Genomic DNA, 22,399 nt, shown 5'->3' with positions numbered 1-22,399 from the left:
TTCTTAAAATTGACACCGTTAAGTATAGGCCTATGCTACGAAATTAAAGAGCGAAAAATGTTGAACGCTCTTGCGCGTGAATGCTTCTTTTTTGCGTCTTTAAAATACTTGTCCAACTTTTCGGTCAGGTTTGGTAGAAAAATGTTTTCAGAACTGCGAGTACACCATTATCGATATTTACGTTTGTGCACTCAATCTTACATAACCAAAGATTATTTGTATTGAGAATTTAAGGCTCGACTCCACACCATGTATAGAGTTAAATGTTTTGTAGATGTAGTATAGGCAAACAGAGTGGAAACTATTAATATAAGTCATTGAAATCGGCTAATCAAAAACTATTTTACTCGACTCAATTTACTCGATATCGTCGTATACCTCTCCTAAACCCTCCTTTATTCAATTTGTACACAAAACCATCACAAAACAATCATGTTGTAGTCAATATTTAACCGGCTGCGCATCCTTTCCGGATTCTTGTTATCGAGGAATATATCATATCATATCATATCATATCATATCATATTATATCATATCATATATCATATAATTTCATATGTCATATCATATCATATCATGGATACCATATCATATCACAATAACATATCATATATCATATCATATCATATCATATCGTATCATATCACAATGTCCTTCCAAATGTCTTGATGGTCAGACAGTAACACATGGATAGAACCTGCTTGGCTGATATTTTTTGCCAAGATCTATACCTGCGAAGATTTCAGTAGTGTCATTTATGATCACTACATTTGCTCCATGTATATATTCGTGCACGTGTGCGTTTCGGTGTATATATTGTAGAGATTTATGTTATCATTATACAATCTTTTTCGTTCTTTCTTTCATTTTCTTGATAATTTGTAAATTGATTTATTTATTTCTTCATCTATCCATCAATAGTCTCATCCTTTTGTGTGTCACTCATTTTCATTTATCTTTTTTTTTCTATTGATGGATTAAAATGTATTTTACTCCATTAGGGAAAACTATGTCCCACTGAAGTCCTGAATACACAGCAAACAGTAAGGATGAACTACTGTAGGCTACACAATACATCGATCACAGTCCCTGTAATTCACACGTGCACACTTACAAACGTCTATATATCACAACATTCCCTTTACCTCTTTTGTATCAATTTTTTTTGAAAATTTATACATTAAGAAAATATGTATTATTTATACACTCATGCATTCACGCGCACAAACTCACGTAACAGACATGAATATTGCACTACTGCTGCACCACCATCAACAAAAATATATCCTGTTGTTAAAGAGCGGAATGAACCATCGTCACTAGGATTCAAACCCCGTTGTATGTCACCACACTGAATATTATTATGATGTTAAGATGTCGATCAGGTGGATAAACCGATATTCTTGTTTGTTTTGGTCCGCAAGTCATTGTTTTCAAACGCTCAATATTTTGCAAAAATAATATCGGATTCAGTTTGAGGCGTGCGGTATCGAAACTCTATACCGCCAAAGCAGAAACTAAAATGAATAAACACACACAAACACACATACGCACACCCACATACACAAACATGTTTATTCCAAAAACTCGTAGGCAAATGATACTTGGTACCTTTCCTGTGCGTGGGCTAGTGTTGAATTTTCATGGATTTCTGTTTTGAATCAATTTGGTATACCATGCATTGTTTTGATGATTCAAAGCGGATTGCTTTCTGAATAAACACGACCAATTCAAGATCTTGCACAAGTTTTGACTCCATCTGGCATGTATCTATGGCAACCGTTTTGTTTACAGTAACCGCATCCAAGTGGGCGGCGATGGGCTCTTTAAACGCTCAGCGAATAAACAATTAGGCTGTGATGTTCTGCAGGAAATCAATTTAAGTATCTAACATTTCTTTGTATGATCATAAGCAAAGTTTTATTAAAAGGCCATGCTGATTTTTTTTTCCTCCGGAACGGTTGCTATCCAAGGTAGATTAAATGGAATGTTGAAGCTGTCTGTTTATTTCTCTGTTCCTCACATGTCAATGACACAATGTCATCTAGACATGAAAGAGGATATAGGCCTTCTTATTTTTGGAGGGGAAAGGAATCCAAACTATCTATATACAGACTAAAATTGTTAATCTCTATTCCATATAGATAGGTCAACCGGTAAATGCTAGGACAGAATATTGTAAAAGGACATTAGGGGTGCCGTGCAATGTTATACAAATAGTGAATGGTCACGAGTGCAATGGGCGAAATCTCGTTCCATTGCACGAGTAAAGACCATACACTATTTGTTTTATACAACGTCCAAGTAGATCTTTTTGGTTGGGATTGTTGGGTAGGTCTAAGTAGGCCTAGAAGTCTATATATGTATGAAAAATATAGCCATACTTACATGTGGATCCACTGCGATTCTCTTTCTGGCTTGTGCTATCAGTGTAGATACAGATCATACACGTACACTAGTACTACGTAGGCCTACATACGCGCATGCATGTACCGCACACGTACACTACGCTAGCTGCATGCGATCCTCAATATGCAACACACAGTACATGCAGTACCGTACAATTTCTCGAACCGTGGAATAGAACGAAAAAATCGAACCAAGCTGCACGCAAAAATAGAACCAAAATTGCACGGCGCGTTGAATGGAGTACTTATTGAATATCACGTCACCAACAATCCTCCAATCAAATTACACGGATCTACTTGGACGTTGTATAAAACAATCTCCCTCCTAATTTAAAAGTTGTTTGTATTATAGTTCTACTCATTTTCTAGTGAGTTAATGTCATTTGTTTTAGATGTTTTACAATTCCTCCATAGTATAAGGTTGTTGTTATTTTTTGTAGTTCACCCAATTGCACTTTTTCTGTTTTCACTGATGTACATGCCAATTTTACAGTATGAATCTTTTCATCCCAATATTAATTTCATGTTATGACCCCATGAAAGAACAGCCATGTCTTCGTAGACAAGAGCTGATTTGGCGATCCTACCGTACACATTCATTGCTTGTTTTTCCCCCCTTTCTTTCTTCCCTTTTCCTTATGATGTATATCAACTTTTAAGTACAGGGCCTATGTTCTTCTGTTGATTTTATGTTTTTATATTGCCTGTCATACTTTAACTGTACTCTTTTTGCATGAATTTACGATGAATGAATAAATCAAATCAAATCAAATCATATCAAATCATATCACATAGACAATTGCGTTGACGCAATGTGTCCATTATGCATGTGTTTTCGTTCTCTTTTGACGAACTAGATTTATAATACATCAAATGGATAAGATACATGAGTTCTATTTTCCTCTTATTTCAACATTTTAATGTAAAGTCATAGTAATACATCCACATGGGACAAAAGCAAAATGACTTTTTAAACTTCTTTCGAGTCATGTTTTTGAAATCACACTGGATTATTAAATTTGATATTCAGTCTAATGATAGAAGAGTCAAAGACACCGAGGTGATTAGTCGGTTTGTGGAATTCACCTCCGTACTTGAGACAGTCTGTTCCGCTCTTGAAAACCTCCCTCCTCCCCCCCCCCCCCCAAAAAAAAAAAGAAAAAGAAATAGTCTCCTTGTTCCAAGCTTTTTTTCTGATAAACATACCAGTGTAATCTTTCAGCCAGTTTATCTCATTCGGTTTTCGTTGAAAGCTGAGTGCATATGGTGAAATCACGGAAAGTATTTAGACACTTTATTTCTGTCATATATGCATTGAATATAAACTTTTAAACAACACAGATAGATTGCTAATCAAATGACAAAAATAACATGACACAGGCTGGAACTCAGACTAGTTTTTATTTCTCTCTATCTCTGAAATGCTGCACACAAAAATATGGAGCTGAAAATATGATAATGTTTTATGGGTTAAAGACATGGCAGTGACCTGGCAATTATCAACCTGAGGTCGATCATACCAGCAACAAATTATGTTTTTCTTTCTTGTCGGCACAAAGACAGAGCATAAAGCACACCAGCAATCCATGGTCTAATAGGAATGCATAAATAGTATAATGTAATATCGTAAATATACTATCTTCTCTCTCAAGTTGTTTTATTTTGTAATCAACAATTTATAATATTTTCCCCCGCTCTGGAATAGTTCACTATAAACATACAACACTACTACGCCACTACACTACTATATACACTACTACACTGCTACACTAGTAAACATGAAATGTTATAGTGTTAAATCGTGTTGCGTTGTGTATTGAACCCAAAGTCTATATATGTAATCAATAATGTCAGAAGAGTGTAGCTAGCCTGTCCCTTCGTGAATGCAGTGAAATGGAAATTCTGTGATCAGCTAAAATCAAACTTTGTTTTGTGGCAGCAATGGTAACTTTGTTTTGTGGCAGTACTAGTTTCACAAGTGAGAGCAATAAGCTATAAAAACGGTCATTTGCAACTCTAAGAAAAAAAATAATCTTCCAAATGGTATCAGGCCTAAACGGTATACCTACATGGAAAATGACAAACTTCAGAGTTGTTCATATGTCTGGCATCTGAATTTTGACTGATTCATTGTTTAATTGGTTGATTTGTTTGATTGATTGATTGATTGATTTATTGATTGATTGATTGATTGATCGATTGATCGATCGTCGATCGACCAATTGGTTGGTTGATTTATTGATTGATTAACTAATAATATTGCTTGTTTGTTTTGCTCAAACGCCGCTCGTTGGTCTTTGAAGGTGCAGCATATATTCTTATTACGAAACATGAGTATTCCCTTTAAAACGGAAGCACAACATACCCATCAGCTCTCCGATGAGGTGTATGGTTATTATTTTTGTCGAGGAATTTCCTCGTCACACAGGCAAAGTAAACTAGCTTTTATCGAGATGGCAATCTTTATCTTTTTATGAAAGTTAGTCCTATTTACCTAAGTATTTTGGTACGGCAGAGTGACAGGGCGATGACTGATGTGAGCTTTGCTCCTCATTCATTTATTTGCACATAATTATTAGATACAGCATGAAAATAAACGCTGTTATCATTACTTATTTTCTGTTATGGTTTTGGTTCTGGATTTTGTTTTATTTTTATCTTTGTTTTTGTTTTTGTTTTTGTTTTTTTTGCTCTGCTGCTTGTTTTTTTTTGTATCGGTATTTGCTGTTTTTTGCGTTTTTTTTCTTTTCTTCCTTTTTTTTTTCTTTTTACTCGCCATACACTTCCTATTCCAATGACGGTATGATGAATGTTGGTTGAATGCATTAAGGCGTAACCATGGCAACGAACACTCGGCAATCGGAAGGTCGCTAAGTAGAGTATTTGCTCTTCAAACAACGGTGATGTGAAAGCTCGAAAACTTTTGCACGTTTGTGTGTGTGTGTGTGTGCGTGTGTGTATGTGTGTGTATGTGGGGGGGGGGGGGGTGTGTGAGTGTGTATATGTGTGTGTGTGTGTCTGTCTGTTAGTGCCCATGCCACTATTGAGAGGGGGGCAGGCTGTTGCCTTTCTCATGATAATGCACTATATTTGAGTTGGCTCACCCCTTCAGGAGATGGAGAGAAAAAAAAAAAGAGGACGAATGGTTGGGAAAAGTTCTGTCATAAAGGCGCGAATTTCTCTCCTCCAATGAAATTATATGCTCTCCTGCCTGCATGCATGACTCAATCCTTTGTGCTAACCGTTAAAGGGATGGTACAGTATTTGTGGAGATGAGAATTGGGCTTTAACTTTTTGTGAGATACCAAGAAACCACTTATGAAATAGTACAGTGCACACCAATTTTAGAGGAATTCAAAGTTTATTTGATGAAAATCGGGTTTGGAATGACTAAAACATCCAAAAACAAGGTATATAACACAAAGCAATCGTAATAAAGTGTGGGTCCCACACTTATTAGAATCGCTCTGTTTTGGATATCTCAGCCATTTCAAAACAAATTTTCATCAAATAAACGTTGAATTCTTCATGGAATTACATGCTCCTTCATATTTCATAAGATCCATATCATATTCATATCTCACAAAAAATATTAGAAACCTGAAATGAGATCTCAACCAAAACTATACGATCCCTTTAACTCACTGCTCACGCCTGACAATCGGATCGCCCTGATTCGTCCGATCATACGATATGATTAAAGAGCCATATTCCAGACGATTTATATAATTTACATCATGCAGTACATAATTCAATAGTGCAACGTATTGATTTATGGAATTTATTTGGGGTTTTGAGCAGATAAACCAATACTCTGAATAACTCCCAAACATAATACATTTAACAAGGATAATGACATAGGAGACTCATATATCCCGCAGAAACGTAGCAATTCCATTGCAATACCACTTGCTTATTGAGTTCACCTGTGTAGAAATTATGCATACTTTCTTCTTTTGTGCTGCTTCCTTGAGCACCAAATGTTATCCTCCTTGTTCATTGTGATTTGTTATGAATTTTTGTAACCATTCTTTTCCTCATCCCAATCATCAAAAATTCTGAAACTTTATGCCAAGTTTATAACCAATAGTTGTTCAAATACCAAAGTCTGAAAATCATCCGAGGTATTTGCTCTTTTCTACCAATTCGTCGGTAATATGTGGTATACATATTCAGATAGGATAGATCGTAAGTGAACTGCATATTTTACATTATCCCGAGACTAACAATATACAGACCATTTCACTATTTGAAAATATTAGTGCTTGTTGTATACTTTGGAGGACGTAGAAACAAGTGCAGGATGTATTAGCTCCGAAGTACGAAATGCTGTGATATCCGAAACTGATAGAGTCTAACTGCAACGAGGGACACTCACCCCTTTAAACAATGTTCACTGGGACTCATTACACGCAAATCAAAGATGACTCATCCGGACACCACGGAATACATGTATCATGTTCCAAATGTTGCGAATAATATATAACCGCAAGCGAAAAGCCATGGCAGGCCGGGGTTTATACCTGCTACCTCGATTTATTCCTCGGGAGCCCAGCCCTCCAATTTGCGTGCTCTCTTCGTCATCATGTGGATTTGTGCCCCTATGATATTACCTCAAAGAGTATTCATTCTCACTTGTGGACATGAAATGATAAACTGAATGATAATGTGTCCTTAAAGCTCTAGGGAAAATGTGGATGGGTTTAAGAGCGGTATAGAAACTTAGAGAAAGTCTTTGAAAGTGGTGTATGTTTTGTATAGTCTTAAAAACAATGACGATATCATCATGCATGTATATCATATCATATTTAGTTAAGTTCAGCCATAGGTCTATCACTGTTGATATTTGTAATGGAAGACCATAAAAGGTAGCAAGCCAAAGTGAGAATTCATGTAAAAGCATTTATACCCTGCTATAAGTGATCTGCCTGCAAGATAGGAGCATTTTATTGCTAGTATGATTAGATTAGTGTCAGTCATTCTTTACCTCCTACGTATTATGATTGTACATAATCTCCTGACACGTTTGTCATTTTGTATAAAGCTCTTCCGCTATTTTAGAGACAGAGAAACTTAAGAAATAGAGAAGTGAAGAGAGATATGTTTAGAGCATTATATAAAAACAGCGTTTTGCGATTTGTCGCCGCTCTGCAGTGATAAATGAAACCTCACTCAGTTCAAAAAGAAAACAGCGAGTTAATTGCACCCGTCCGCTGCGACTGCACTTGTATAGTTATCACTAAGTACTCAGTAGTTGTCAAGCTTTTTGTTTCGTGCTGCATGGTGTCCATCGATCCTAGTTTGTAATAAACCACCCCTGCTGTATCACATCGTGATATGGGGATATCCTCGAACTTTCAGTAAGCTCTAATGAAGAGCATGTAGAGGTACAGCTGCGACTGCTTCAAAGACGGTTGCAGTATATCATGGAGTGGGTGACTCTTTCTCCAGAGCACAACTTCCTTTTCCTTAGCAGACGACAGGGTGCGCGTGTCTTAATTGACCCGTGACAAGGCCGCGTCCCTAGATTTCATTCTGGAAAGGTTTGTGCGTAGCTGCGAGAGCAGGGAGGTGGCGAGAGCTACTGAATAGGGGGTGTAGGACAGGGGTGTAGATTGATTCACCTATGAATAAAGGAGGTATATGATATATGTCTCCTTGATTGACCAGTTAGAAAGGAGCGATGTCATAGGGAAGGGGTGACGTCACAGTGAGGAGGGATGTAATAATGACGGTATTCAAGTGTTTGCACCATGGGTATGAGTCTAGAGCCCTGCCGTCGCCGAATGTTTCACATTATCACAGTATGTCATTCAATCTTTATCCAAACTTGAGAAGTATCCTGGTATAATTACAAATTAAGCTTTGCGTTTCAGATGTGCATTACATGGACCAAACCATAGTCTGCTAAAGAATCGAGCGTGACTGCTGGACAAACTGCGGCAGAACCAAGCAAGAATCACTCCCAAGTTTAAATCGCCGTATGCTCTTTCAATTTTGACGGAATTTACAAGTATTTTTTCGAAGGTTCATTCTTTTTCTCGTCATAATTATTCTATACCTTCTATTCCTACTAAGGACCCGTCACCTATGCACATATCAAGTGTCATCGATATCACATAAATTCTCTAGATATTCTGTGGACACGCCTTACCCCCCCCCCCCCATTTGTAAAAATAAGTAAATGAATAAAAATAGAAAACTTTCCCTTCTTTTCTTTTTCTTTTTTCTTCTTCTTCCCTGTCTGCCCCCACCCTGATCTCTCCCCATTGCCACCCTCTCCAAACTCAAGTTCAAGTTTCTCAAAATAACCATTAAATCCGCCGTTGTACGGTAGCAGACTGCATAACACAAACAGGTTTTTCCTTTCTTTTTCGACTGTTTTTTTTTTTTTCTTTTCTGTCACTGTGGGGTTTCTGTTTTGGTTTTTTTTTTTTCATTCTTGTTAGTTATGAGGATATTTGATCAGGTCACTAGATGGGCGTGTCGTCCTCGGCATATCCGAGCACCCTGCGCAGACTCGACATTCATGCTCCAAAACACATTGATAATGACAACCCACATCAAATCGCGTGGGCACATAACGAATTGGGTTTACTCTGGAGATAAGTTGTGACTATCGGGACCTGTTGTCCTCACGCAAACGTTCCTTGCGCCGAAAACTGTAAAAACGCTTTACCACTTTTGCATGACGCATGTGCCGGAATAATATAGTCGCAGCAGACTAACAAAAGCGCGGAACGAGGGATCAGACATACAAATCGAGTCGTCTGGCGATTTCAAGCCTCACTCTGTTCAAACCTTCCTGCTCTCAGCTCGCTAAACGTTTGGACTGTGTCTCGGCACTGCTGCTTGTTTTCGGCGCTTTAGCGTAACCCCTTTGCAAGCTCTCTCGGTATACTCTCTTGTGGTTTTTTTTAAAGCGAATCTCTTTGCCAAAATGTCGACTTCAACCAGGGCAGCACCGAGCGGGCTCAGGAAAGACATGCAGCAAAAGGTGATTATGACTGGGAATGATTGTACAAAACTTGATTCATGTCAGGATCGAGCAAACTTGCCGTATAATGTTCATGCTTACATAAAAAGGTCATTGTCGGCAGCAGACGGGCTGCACACAATCATGATGCTATATGCTTTCCCTTCACAATGTTTCTCTCTTCGGAAGTGTTCATCGTTGTTGTTGTTGCTGCTGCCAAGGGGGGAAATACAGCAGACGATCATTCATAGCCAAGCAATATATTTCAACGTGATATCTAGGAAGCAGCTGTTCAATTGACTGATCTAAAAAAAGAAGAGGGGGAAAATGTTTTCCTGCGATCAGCATGTTACCGGAAGTTCATGTATATAGCGGTAGGCCCATAGAATAGCGTGGAAAATGCGTAACGTATGAAGAATGGAACAAAGGAACGGTGAGAAAGTGATAGGGTGGGGCGGGGGGTATTTTGGAGCGCCGTCCCTCCCAGCTCCTCCATATTGAAAGGTGGATAATTTCATATCGTTAGATGACATCCCTTGCTTTAAAACTCTTCCAAAGACGCAGGGCAATCCATTAACGCTAATGTCATTTAGGACCCCTTTTTTGTGGGTTAAAATCCTTAGCGCCAAAGACTAACGTACACTGTAATTATGTATACTAATATAGTATTGTGTCCATCCTTTTACTTCCCGTGACAATCACTAACTTCCTACATAAACAAAAGTTTGTATTATCAGGTAAAGATGACCGGTAGCAGAGTATTTTGATGTGAATTTGATACTGATGTGTATCGATGTTCTCCGGCTGGTGATTCCATGCACTGAGCCAGGTTAAGACCCCGCATGTATTATGTACGGAACAGCCACGCCCCCGTTAACACCAACACCCAATCGATAGCACGATTCCATAACGAGATAGTCATGCATATGCTACATGACCGAGCAAACTCAGAGATCACAATGGACTGAGTACTATTTAGTATACGTGTGATGTACTAGTACTTCTGAGTGCTATGACTATTCACCATTGTATTCGACTGTACAGACTACTTTCTAAACTACTCGCTCTAGACATGCTCTCTCAATGCGAATATTATAACATGTGACTACTCCGGCGGACAGTTCGGGTCTTACTGTCTTGTCCCAGTCGCGCTAATATAACTCTTTCCTTACCAAAGGTAGTATTTCTGCGTGAGATATCGCCCAAAAAGTAGATCCAGGGAGAGTTGACGCGATTGCCAAGTTAATGTTCTCCAACCTTCGCCAAATTTTACGCCTGGAGATGCTTTATATTATGTCGAAAATTTTCACCCATTTTGTTCTTTTCTTTATGGAATATTACGTTAGAAATTTGATCATTTTAATGCCAATGCTTCGTGTGTCTCCCAGATAGTCCGAGACCAAATTTTGAATTCAGAATGTCCAAAATCACATTGTGAAATCTCATTGTGATCACAAACGTGATCGACTGACAAGTGAATTCAACATAATTACGATTGATTCTCCCTTGAGGCAGCGTGATGTATTTCAAGTTTGTAACTCTATAGATCGTTGATTTAAAACAAAGAGTGCTCTAATACGTAGTCAATGCATAGTCCTATAATGTCGATAACCCGTTGTGAAACAAACATGTTTGTGCTGGAGGATGATATTTGCGGGCTGAAATATAACACGTATTTCCTGTCAAGGAATAGCTCGCCTGCACTGTGACTGTAAGGCTTTCGCAGTGTGTGAGTGTAGACGGTAAACGGTATAGATATACTTATTCCTGATCTGTTCCGTGTCTGCACTCGCAGACAGGGTGGGGAAGTGAGGGATGGGGGGGGGGGGGGGGGAGGGAGGAGAGGGTGGTGAGGGGGAGGGGAGTGAAACTTGAAGCGACTGATCCAGAAGTTCATGATCAAGAAATGGGTTTATTGTATCACCCGCCATCTATTCACCCGGAAAATTTCAGCGCGTCAAAAGTAGAACGATAAAGAATAATGACGTTTAATACTCTACATAATTATATACGGTCGGAACTTCAAAGTTATGATGATTGACTACACAAATGCGCGTTAACTCAATTCTTCGTCATAGGCCTACATAACCGTAATATCATTTCCTGATGGGTCACGAATTATGGAGGCTAGATATTGAAATGAAATTAAACGATGTCCATAATTTAAAAGAGGGGGAAAAGAAGACAAAAAATTATTGTATTGCGGTTGGTTGATGTATAGTAAACTATAAAGGAATAAGCAGTGAAAAAAAGAACAAAACAAACAAACGATGGAGCTTGCCGAAAAAAAAAACAAGAACATGGCAGTTCAAGTAGACGTTGACAAAGAAAATATTTACCAAACTCTGTCTATCTATTTAATATGCATTTTTTTTTGTGTTGTTGACTGCATAGTTTGCTCTTCGTCATTTCCGTTATGGGTTGTTTTGTGTTGTTTTTGTTTGATCTTTTGTTTTTTGCCATGGACAACGAAGAGAGTCTATTCGATGAGATCCTCTTCACATTATGATCGATGTGTCATATCGCCATCTTTTGACCATATCGTACACGTCTGATCCAGGGCGGCTAGCTAGAGTCCACAGTTCACGACTCAATCCAAAGTCTCGTCGTGATCATTGACACTTAGCATATTTTACAGAGTATAATATCAATAGGAACCTTCACCAGACCTTGTGAAAACAGCGTGATTGCGGTTTCTGCATAAGTACCTTGAGAGTAATGGACATTATTACTGTGTACAGGAATTATTGTGATGCCATTGCACCGCAATGCTGATGGTCGACGATGAATATTGTAGGCCCTATATGGTGTTCATAACTGTTATCATTGTCATCATCATAAAACAGGTCATTTTTTATTGTATTTGTCAATGCTGGTTGAAGCTGCCAAGATTATACAAATACAAAACATCAGAGTGTACGTCAAACAAGTGGGCATAGGGTAGCATTCCAAAGCAATGGAATACCCTGCTGGCCCTCGGCAGTGGTAGCCCCTATTATTATTATTATTATTATTATTATTATTATTATTATTATTATTATTATTATTATTATTATTATTATTATTATCATTATTATTATTATTATTATTATTATTATTATCATTATTATTATTATTATTATTATTATTATTATTATTGTTTTGTTGTTGTTGTTGTTGTTATTATTATTATTATCATCATCATCATCATCATCATCACCATCATTATCATTATCATCGTAATCATCTTCATTATCGTCAGCAGTGTTAACCCAAACCAGGTCATCATAATAAGTGATTGAAGTTTATTGTAAATAACAGTGTACATTAACAGCATCTGCCGTTAATCATGTAGTAAATCAGAGGTTGCACATGGGATGTTGCACATGCTGTGATGTCTCCATAAATCAGATTTCTTCTACTTCTAGTACGACATTTCCATACTTTTGATTCAACATTATTTTCCGACGAAAAAAGGAAAGAAATAAAACATTTTGCCTCATGCTTCAAACACCATAATCTCATAGAAAAAAGCTTCCAGTTCAAAAACTTTGCGGAGTTATGAAAAGATCTGCAGCGAGATGCACTTACTTAATTTAGTATGAGATGATTATCACATAGAAAAAGTATTGCATTTCACATTAGATTTCTGTGTTTTGTCTATCTTAATGAACAGAGAAGCAAAAAAAAAAGGGGGGGGGAATGAGTCGGACATTCCTGCAAGTATATTGTTATTGAAATCAAACAAGAATAATTAAATACGTCATGTGATTGTGAGTTTCCGTTTCGACCGGAATCCATTCGTGACGCTTGTGTGTCGTCCTTTGTTAAAAGAAAGTTTTATAGATCCGTGAAGGCAGCCACTGGAATAATGATAATTATAAGAGAATTTAAACTATTTTGACGTCAAGTGAACAGAAGGTGTGTAGAGGTTTATTGTTCAGCCAGGACGGGTTTGATATACTCTGGCTTATAAGGGAGCGGGACGTCACTGTCAAAATATCGAGAGAAGTGAGTACGGAATGTCAACGGACCGACGCAAATACCAAACATGTGAATATCTAACATGTGAATCTCCGGAAGTTTGATGATAAAGCACGTTTATCATACTGTGTGAATGACAGGAATGACGTCATTGGAAAGGAATGCACAGGGCAGGGAACATTTGCGAATGCTGACTCACGCCCCTGGGGTCAGACAGCGCAACAAAAGAGACCAGACAACAATACGCACGTTTCATCCGTGCCTGAACACCGTGTCGGCTGCCTGCCGATCCGGTGGCAATAGTGAACCCCGCTGTATCTGCACTTGACCTCGCTGTAAGGTCGCATGACCCTGTTCTGACTTCGAGAGGGGGCAAAAAGCCCTTTTTTTATCCCAAAAACTTGCACTGCGTTAAGAAATCGTCGATGTCTGAATCTTTTTATGTCGAAATCCAATTCGGTGATCTTTCATCCTCCATAATATTATTACTCATCGCAACAGTTACTGTAGTAGAGCTTACATGAATATATCTACACACCAGTGAGGCAGTATAGCTTTAAGCCACCTGTCGAATATATAATTCAATAACACTCGACATTCAATGACACATTGTCGCATTGAGTCCCACTACGTCACTTTATTTGGTTTTTCATGCCAACTAACATAAGGCCTAATTATTTGATATAATGGTTGACGTTCAATCATTTTGATATCTCTCATTAAACTCCTTGATGTAATTATAAAAGTATTGAGTCGAGACTCACTTGCGTTTTCCTATAAAATTCCACGAAAATGATGTGTCAGGCTTTTCGCATAATTATAACTTGTGGTCCTCTCGCCAACCAAGACGATCTGTCTCCAGCACGAGTGGGGGCGTGGTCTTTTTACTACCAAAGAAATTTCTTCTCATTCGAAGACATGTGCGATCGCGCGCTTGCTGTGACCACTTACGAGAGAGCCTTCTGTGTAGGCTACACACTGGCTTGCCCGTGCACCGCAAACTGACGTACGAACTCGGTGAAGGTATTCACAGCCCTCCTGCAGGCCGAAACTACCTGTTGTGACACGAAATTATCGACAAAATGTCTGGATACAGAGCACAACCCAGTGGAATAAATAGGGATAACCAAAGAAAGGTAATTTTGTAAGTCAGTCCTGTTTGTGAGTTAGAACGTCACTATCGCGTTAGATTAAAAAACGTAAGTTTAATCCTGTCGTTATCTGTACTTGCACTCAAGGTTGCTACCTCGCTCGTAGGCAGAGCGCTCCCGTCTCATGTCATGCAGTTCTCGCGTGCGATCTCCCTTGCTGTGCGTGCGACAGCACTCCGTAGAATCCCACGGGTTTCCGTTTGACGAGCAGAAATCGTCTTTGGCGCGGACCAACAAGACAAAACGTGCGGAGCTGTGTAAGTTCATAACATGTCACGACTCCGGCTGCCATGCTATGGGTATCCCACAGCAACAGTCGGAAGAACCACCTGCAGAAGTGATTTTGGATCCCAATGCAAAATGTCTGCGCCATGCCAATCAAATAAATGGCGATAAATGCTACCTGTGATGTGATGCGCCATGCTCTTGTTATCTCGGATTCTATAGGAAGTATTTTACAACGATCGAAGCCCCTATTCTATGGATTGAAGAATCGAGTACAGCCCCTAGAGTGTAGCTATATCTAGTCAGTGCGATCATGGAGCTACAAACGTGTAGCTCCGTGGTGTGATTCACATACATGATACAGTATTATGCAATTTTACATCATTCCAGTTTGGTAATCAGTCTGCGCCGGTAAATTGTCAATGGAATTTGTCTCGCAAAATGCACGTTGCATTGCTTGTATTCAGTCATATGTCGATCCCATTTTCAGTTATATGCTATCTCCCATATATGCCCTTTTCCTTTAGGCTTTGCGAATGAAAAAAAAAAATGAAAATCATGCAGAGAGACACACAGGGTGAGGGAAATTTTGAAGGAAATATTTAGCAAAATGATGTAAACTTTACAGGCAAATTGTGCAGACCATGATAAACAGTTGTGAATGTTGGATCAATTGTAGTTTAGGAATCTATAGTCCTTTTTCTATCATATTTGTCTCGTTTTTGTCTGGAGTGGTTCAACCCTCTCCCCCCCCCCCCCCCCCCGAAAAAAAATGATGTTTTCACACTTTCCAGACGTATTCATGTCTGATTTTGTTCCTGTGAGTACAAAACATAAGGAGAGCCAGGAAATGCAGTGGCTCTTTATGAAAAAAAAAAAGATTGTCAGGTGAAGTGCACATTTAAGATTACTGCCAGATTTTGAATATGTCCTGTGACCTTTCACACCAGAAGGTAATAAAACAGAGTTGGTAAAAAAATCTGAATACACACACAGAATCATATCCATATGGCATATTCCTTATTTCTGCTATGATATGCCAATCATATTCCTGTGCAGATTGAAATGTGGTGGGATATAAAGTATGAGATGACCTCCCAACCTATGCTGACCCCAGGTGACCTTACACGAAGTCTGTCTTGTCAAGCAGCCCAGACAGCAGCTAGACATACATGGGAACCCGGTCCTGTCAAAAAGGGGGACAGGAAAAGGAAAAGATGGGTTATAAGCTCATATTTCCATGTGGGCTAGCCACCTGTCATCACTCCTATCAATGTGAGGGGATGACTGGAGATCTGAGGGCAGTCTGCCCCCCCCCCCCCCCTCCTTCCCCACCTTTACTATAGTTGTCTCTCAAGATTTTTCCCAGGAATATTTCAGCATGAACTTAGGAAATGAAACCACTTGTTAGATAATGATAATGATAATAATGATAATAATAATAGTAATAGTAGTAGTAGTAGTAGTAATAATAATAATAATGACAATGATAATAAGTAACACTTATATAGTGCTTAATGCTGATGAATATAAAGTAATGAAAGATAGGTTCTACTTAAGTGTAAAATCCCTCCACCCTCAAATAGACACACACATATCATATCCCGATTGTCTACATGTCACATATGCACTTAGATATTCACATAGGCCTATCGAAATACATAGCAAGAAACATTTTGAAGATATGATTACACACACACATAAATTAATGTGTGTATCATGATTTATTATACTCAGATTTCAGCCATATCATGCGCTGCTTCTGCCTTCCAGTCATACCAGTCATTTTCATTGATTGCCTGCTAATAATTGCATGAATCATCAATTTTTGTTTTCTTTATCTTTGTCTTGTTTTGTCATGCGAAAAGTTGGATGCTGCAATCCGATGGTTACAAAAATTTATTACCTACAGAACACTTGTATTTTTTATATCAAATTTCAGTTCTACAAAGTATGTTGTTTTGCCCATATTACAACATATTTTTTCTTGGAATATATCCATTTATTTGTCACTTAGGCCTATATTTAATTGGCATCTTTGCTGTATAATCATCCATTCTTAGGGCAGCAATGCTAAAGGGCTTAAAGGACAAGTTCACCTTCATAGACATGCGGGTTGAGTGAATGCAGCAATATTAGTAGAACACATCAATGAGAGTTTGAGCAAAATCGGACAATCCATTAAAGAGTTATGAATTTTTGAAGTTTCTACTCAGTCACGGCTGGATGAAAAGACTACTATAGCTTGTGATGTCACATGAGTACAATGATATAAAGAAAGAATAAAGAAAATTCAACATATTTCCATTTTTCTCGCATAACAAAAGAACACTCGACTTCTCTCTTTCAGAAGGCAAGGGGAATAATATTACCCTTAACATACGTCAGTAGCAAGTCGAAAAAATATGCGCTTTATTCAAAAAGTAAAGTTTTGTGAAATTCTCTTTTTATTTTCCTTATATAGTTGTATGCATGTGACATCATACTCTGTAGTAGTCTTCTCTTCCAGCAGTGACTGCGCAGGTACTTAAAATATTCGTAACTTTTGAACGGATTGTCCAATTTTCGTCAAACTTTCACTGATGTGTTCTACTAATATTGCTGCATTTTCTCAATCCTTATGTATATGAGGGTGGACTTGTCCTTTAATGAAGTAGGTACTTTGTCATTTAGTATGTGGTAATGGTAATGAAACATATGCCTTTAAACTTAAAAAGAAAATCTTATTTCCACTTTTCCTTACGCTCTAAAAAAAATCGAGTGAAAATATTCACTCTGAAAGGAGTGAATACAAAAAAGAGTGAATTTAGAGTGAATTTCGAGTGAATTTTGAGTGAAATTGTTCATTTTCACTCGTTTTGGAGTGACCTCAGGGATCACTCCAAAATCTTCGAGTGATCCCTGAGGTCACTCCAAAATGAGTGAAAATGAACATTTCCACTCAAAATTCACTCCAATTTCACTCAAAATTCACTCTTTTTTGTATTCACTCCTTTAAGAGTGAATATTTTCACTAGATTTTTTTTAGAGAGTATATGTTTTGATATAGGCCTATGTTATCTATGTTTAAACAGATATATTTATTTTTGTGCATATGATTATATTCAAGGCTGCAACTTTAAAGTTTTGAAGAGATTTTTTAAATGCATCATTTGCATCATTTAGCCTACATTTGTAGTTGAAGGGTTTGAATGCAAGAACCGTCACCATTTTCAAAGTTTCTTAAGTAAGGTCATCATTGAATAGAGAAAAATAAAATCTTTTCAGTGATCCTGCACTCATCACATAAAAAAGAAACATTTGTGAAGATATTAACATTATCACATAATACATTTCAGTTGTTTTCTTTCGTTCCAGCAGCTTCATTCTTCAATATTTCACGTTAATCAAAATGGATGTTATTGGTTATTGCATTTAAACTCTTTCGTTTCTATTCATGAGGACTCCCTTCATTGTGATGGTTAGCTGTTGAATAGTATTGTAGGACTGATAAACAGACACACCGCTTGGTACTGGCGAATCTTGCCACTTTACATGATTGCAAGATAGCTGAGTGAGATGCAGCCATGGCAGTACGAGATGCGACAGTGTAATGAAAACTGCGCGAAGAAGGTATCGTGGCGATTGGCCACTTGTCCCGGCCTGCATGGATGAATGTTTACACCGGGTAATCACTCCAGCAGACGCCAAGAGGCAGGGAGGTAATTGTGGGCCAAATTTGTCCCCATAGATTATGAAAATGTGGTGAAAGTGTTTGTCAATGTCAAAGGCCTCTGGGTTTTTGCTGCGGCCAAATTTGCTGAGAATTTTTGCGTCCGTCGTGACACATCCCTATCAGCAAAAATATTGTGCCTGCTCTAAATACATGATTTGTGAAAGGCATATACTGCTTTGCCTGAAGGGTCATATATTTTTCATTACAGTCCAGGCAGGTTATAGTTTGAAATAAGAGATAAGAGAAAAAGAAGAGATTTTGGGTTTGAAGAAATCAGCGACATTATTGAAAAGGAATACGAGTGGGGTGGCATTGATCAAATAAACCAAATCAAATCACTGTTTTGATATAAACTGCCGTCAGGTTGTGTTCAATAGCAACATGACTACTGCGATAGCTATCAGATTACAATGATGTTTGTAACTATTCGTAGTTCTTTTGTAATTTTTTCTTTTTGATTAGTAGTAGTAGTAGTGGTGGTAGTAGTAGTAGTAGTAGTAGTAGTAGTAGTAGTAGTAGTAGTAGTAGTAGTAGTAGTAGTAGTAGTAGGAGGAGTAGTAGAAGAATAAGTGGTAGTACTGTAGTAGTAGTAGCAACAGTAGAAGTACAAGTGTAGTAGTAGTAGTAGTAGTTTAGTTAGAGGTATTAGTACAGCTATTATAGTTAGAGATAATATTATCATCATTTTCATTATCATTGTCTTCTTTGTTACTATTGGTGGTGCTTTCAGCGCAATAGTGGTTGTCATCTAAATATTGTACTAAAACCTGAAGTGACGAGTATTTCCATTTTTCGCTTTTTTCTGGTGTACCAATCTGACAGTGCTCATGACATTTGGCAGTGCTAACAAAACTGATGTCCCAGTGCTTGCAACCCCCAGTGGGAAGGGCACCTATAAAGTGTAATTCAGCCTTTTTTTCCAGTTGGTTCTTTTGCAAAGATTTTGTGCTCATCTGGCTACTGTAGATGTGATTCTTGTTTTGTTTATTTGTTTTTTAATGGGAGAGTAGTAATGCAGAAGAGGGATAGTAATGGTCAGTGGACAGTTGGACCTTTGTCTTTTTGTGAGTGATCCAGGGCCCCTATATGTCTCGTGTGTGAATGCATTGGATCTTGGTTGAACTGCCCCCAATGACATAGTCATTGTCCATCAGGCTCTGGGAGATAGGTCAAGCGTGGTATCCCTTTGTCATCCTGCAGGTCACTCAGAAATATGTGGATTACCCACGAGGCATGGACATACCATAAAACCGATCGAGCTGAATGCCTGTTGAGAGTCCAACTGTTTGTTGATTCATCGCAGGACAAATTTATGTCTACTTACACTGCAATATATGCACTCATCAAAAAGGGACATTTCTGTTTAGTTATAAGGCATGGAAAAGTAGTGGTGGGTGGGGGTGGGGGGGGGGTGGGGGAGGATGTTCCTAACATTCTCTCTGCACAGAACAGGTTTTTGTTTTTCTTTGTTATGAGAGTTTTTGCCAGTTTTTGTTGTTTGAACAGTTGGATTTAGCTACAGAATTCAAGTTGCTTACTGTACAAATCACTGTAGTGTTTGATTTGGTTTCAAGGTCTTTTGAAACCTTTCATAAGAACAGCAGGGTTTTCATGCTGTATTGAAGGTTATTACTAGAAAAAAAAATAGTTTATTGATGGCTTGCTCAAAACAGGACAAGGCCAAGTGCTTGCCATTTTGCTGTGTCACCTTGTAGTTTTGCATGTTTGCAGAAGAACAACACAATGGCTGTAGGAGCCTACATGTAAGTTGAGAAAATGGTGAAAACCTTATGCTCCTAAATTCCATCAGATTCTGTCTATTTCATCTATAACATCTTATTATTCCGAGTAACATGTGACACACCCTGAACATTAATTGTTCAGCATTCCTCTATGCAATCTTGCAAGCTGGGAAAAGCTCACATAATAGTTTCCATAGCAGACAGATTTTTTGCAAGCCTCCTACTGATCTCAGTTCATTTGGGACATTGAATAATGGAGATTCATCTCTTAGTTTGACGTGATCAAATATTTGACCTCCTTCAGGTTCCTATTTTTTTCCCCACCCTGGTGTATAGGCCTACTCTGTAAAGTGCAAAACTTTGCCCATGTCAGGAGTTCATATTCAGAGTGTTTTCCAGGGCAAGGAGAATAGAGTGAAGAGCCACTGGTTATATTCTTTGTGAGCGCTGATGGGTCTGTTTGACAAAGGTGGTGTCTTGCTAGTCTTCTGTGCCAGACACCAACCTTGAAAATGCCTATATGTGATTGAATATAATATCTTTCTATGTCTAAGGAAATTTAAAGGTCATACTTTATTTGAATACATAGTGCAATGAATCAATTTGCAACAGCAAAACATATTGACTTTGGGCTTAAAACCTTGCAAAATATTTTCCTCCTTGTCTCAACAAGAAGGTAGGCCTACTAGTCACAACAGTGTGGTCTGCAGTTCGATTAAGTCATGAAATTTCAGAAGTATCATTTTCTGGAAACTATTTCATGCAGTTACAGGTTTTACCATCAATATATAACATTTCCAGAAAATTTTGTTTTGTTGTGTTTGTATGTATGCTTCGATTTGCAAAATATTCAGCGTTCGATGCCTGAGCTGTGTCAATCCATAATATTGCCTATGGCAAACAATATTCGACGTGCAATTTCTACCGCATTTTTTAGTCATAAGTGCTTTGCTCATTTACAAAATGACGGTAAAATCGTTGAATTGAGGGTGCTAAAAGATGACAGCAAGGTCTGAAATATTACACTAACCTGTGACAGAGATGTGATATTTGCACGCTGGCATTTGGGGCTATTTGTACTTCGGCTGCACACTGCAGGTGTGTATATCATGTTTTCATTCCTCTTGAGATTTCAGGTGATAGAAATGCATGCCAAATAGGCAAAAGGCTACAGTATATGTCTATCCTCTATCTCTCTCCCTAACTCTTTCTGTGTGTGTGTGTGTGTCTCTCTCTCTCTCTCTGTCTTTCTGTTTAGCTATTAATATATAGATCTATCTCTCACCCTAAATCTCTCATATATATTTCTCTCTCTCTCTCACCCTCTCTTTATCAATTTACATGTATCTATCTCTCTTTTTCAATTTCTCTTATATGTCAATCTCTCCCTCTGTCAATTTACCTCTTGTCTTCAATCTCTCACATGTATTTATATATATCTACACCTGTATATCAATCTGTCTTCTGACCTCAATCTCTCACATACCCATGTATTTCATATATATAGGCCTATGTGTATAAAATATATAGTATATTGATTACTCTCCATCTCATATATTCATATGTATATCTCTATCTCTATCTCTATATCTATCTCTTACATTCAGTCTCTTGCGTGTATATGAATATATTATCTCGCTCTCATGTACCACAAATTCTCTTTCCCTCTCTTATCTCTATTTCATTTCTCTCCCCACTTCCACTTATTATATGTGCTACAGAATTCATAATACCTCCTCCCCCACAGAAATGAAGTGCTGGTGATCTAAGGCAAATGAGGTTCATTTTGATCTGCATGATAATAGAAATTCTTTCCAACACAGTGCTTATGGCATGGAAGTATGATTGCTATTTTTGTCAACTCAGAGTCAAACAATATACTGGTAATGGTCCATAGATTTTGAATAGCCTGAAATTACCTGCACTGCCATGCTCCAGTGGTGATTTCCACACTGATTGTACATCAGATTGCCAATTATTGATGGGGTGAATACCAATGTGCTCTAAATTTATATTCCATATGGCAAGATGAGGTTGGGTTTTTTTTTTTTTGTACAGTAGCCTTTAAAAAAAAAATCCATTAGCTGTCAAATGAGTGATTTGTGATTCCACTCCTCCACACCCTCTCGGATTCTTTGAAATCGAATGAAAATGGCACAATAAGCAAGGGAATGTTTGTGCTACGATTTAATGTGGATTTTACGAAGATACAGCCTTGT

At 38.0% G+C, this 22,399-nt stretch overlaps 1 protein-coding gene across 2 annotated transcripts in view; it reads left to right on the top strand.

Annotated features, from left to right (window-relative positions):
• The first annotated feature begins 8,990 nt into the window (after positions 1 to 8,990).
• LOC139717440 (myophilin-like) overlaps positions 8,991 to 22,399 on the top strand; it is a 32,139-nt gene continuing 18,730 nt past the window's right edge. Inside the window, exon 1 of one of the 2 annotated variants that reach the window (XM_071628947.1) lies at positions 8,991 to 9,405. In XM_071628947.1, coding sequence (XP_071485048.1) covers positions 9,349 to 9,405 — 57 coding nt within the window. In that variant the 5' untranslated portion in view covers positions 8,991 to 9,348. Of the gene's footprint in view, positions 9,406 to 14,292; positions 14,484 to 22,399 lie in introns of those variants that run through there. The other variant, XM_071628948.1, reaches the window with a different exon arrangement.

This window comes from Diadema antillarum, unplaced genomic scaffold (genome assembly GCF_040938485.1).
Source record: "Diadema antillarum isolate AM-2024a unplaced genomic scaffold, OU_Dant_1.0 scf00000075, whole genome shotgun sequence".
Classification (NCBI taxonomy): domain Eukaryota; kingdom Metazoa; phylum Echinodermata; class Echinoidea; order Diadematoida; family Diadematidae; genus Diadema; species Diadema antillarum.
The sequence above is the reverse complement of the archived record's forward strand: the minus strand, read 5'-3'. Positions and strand labels throughout refer to the sequence as shown.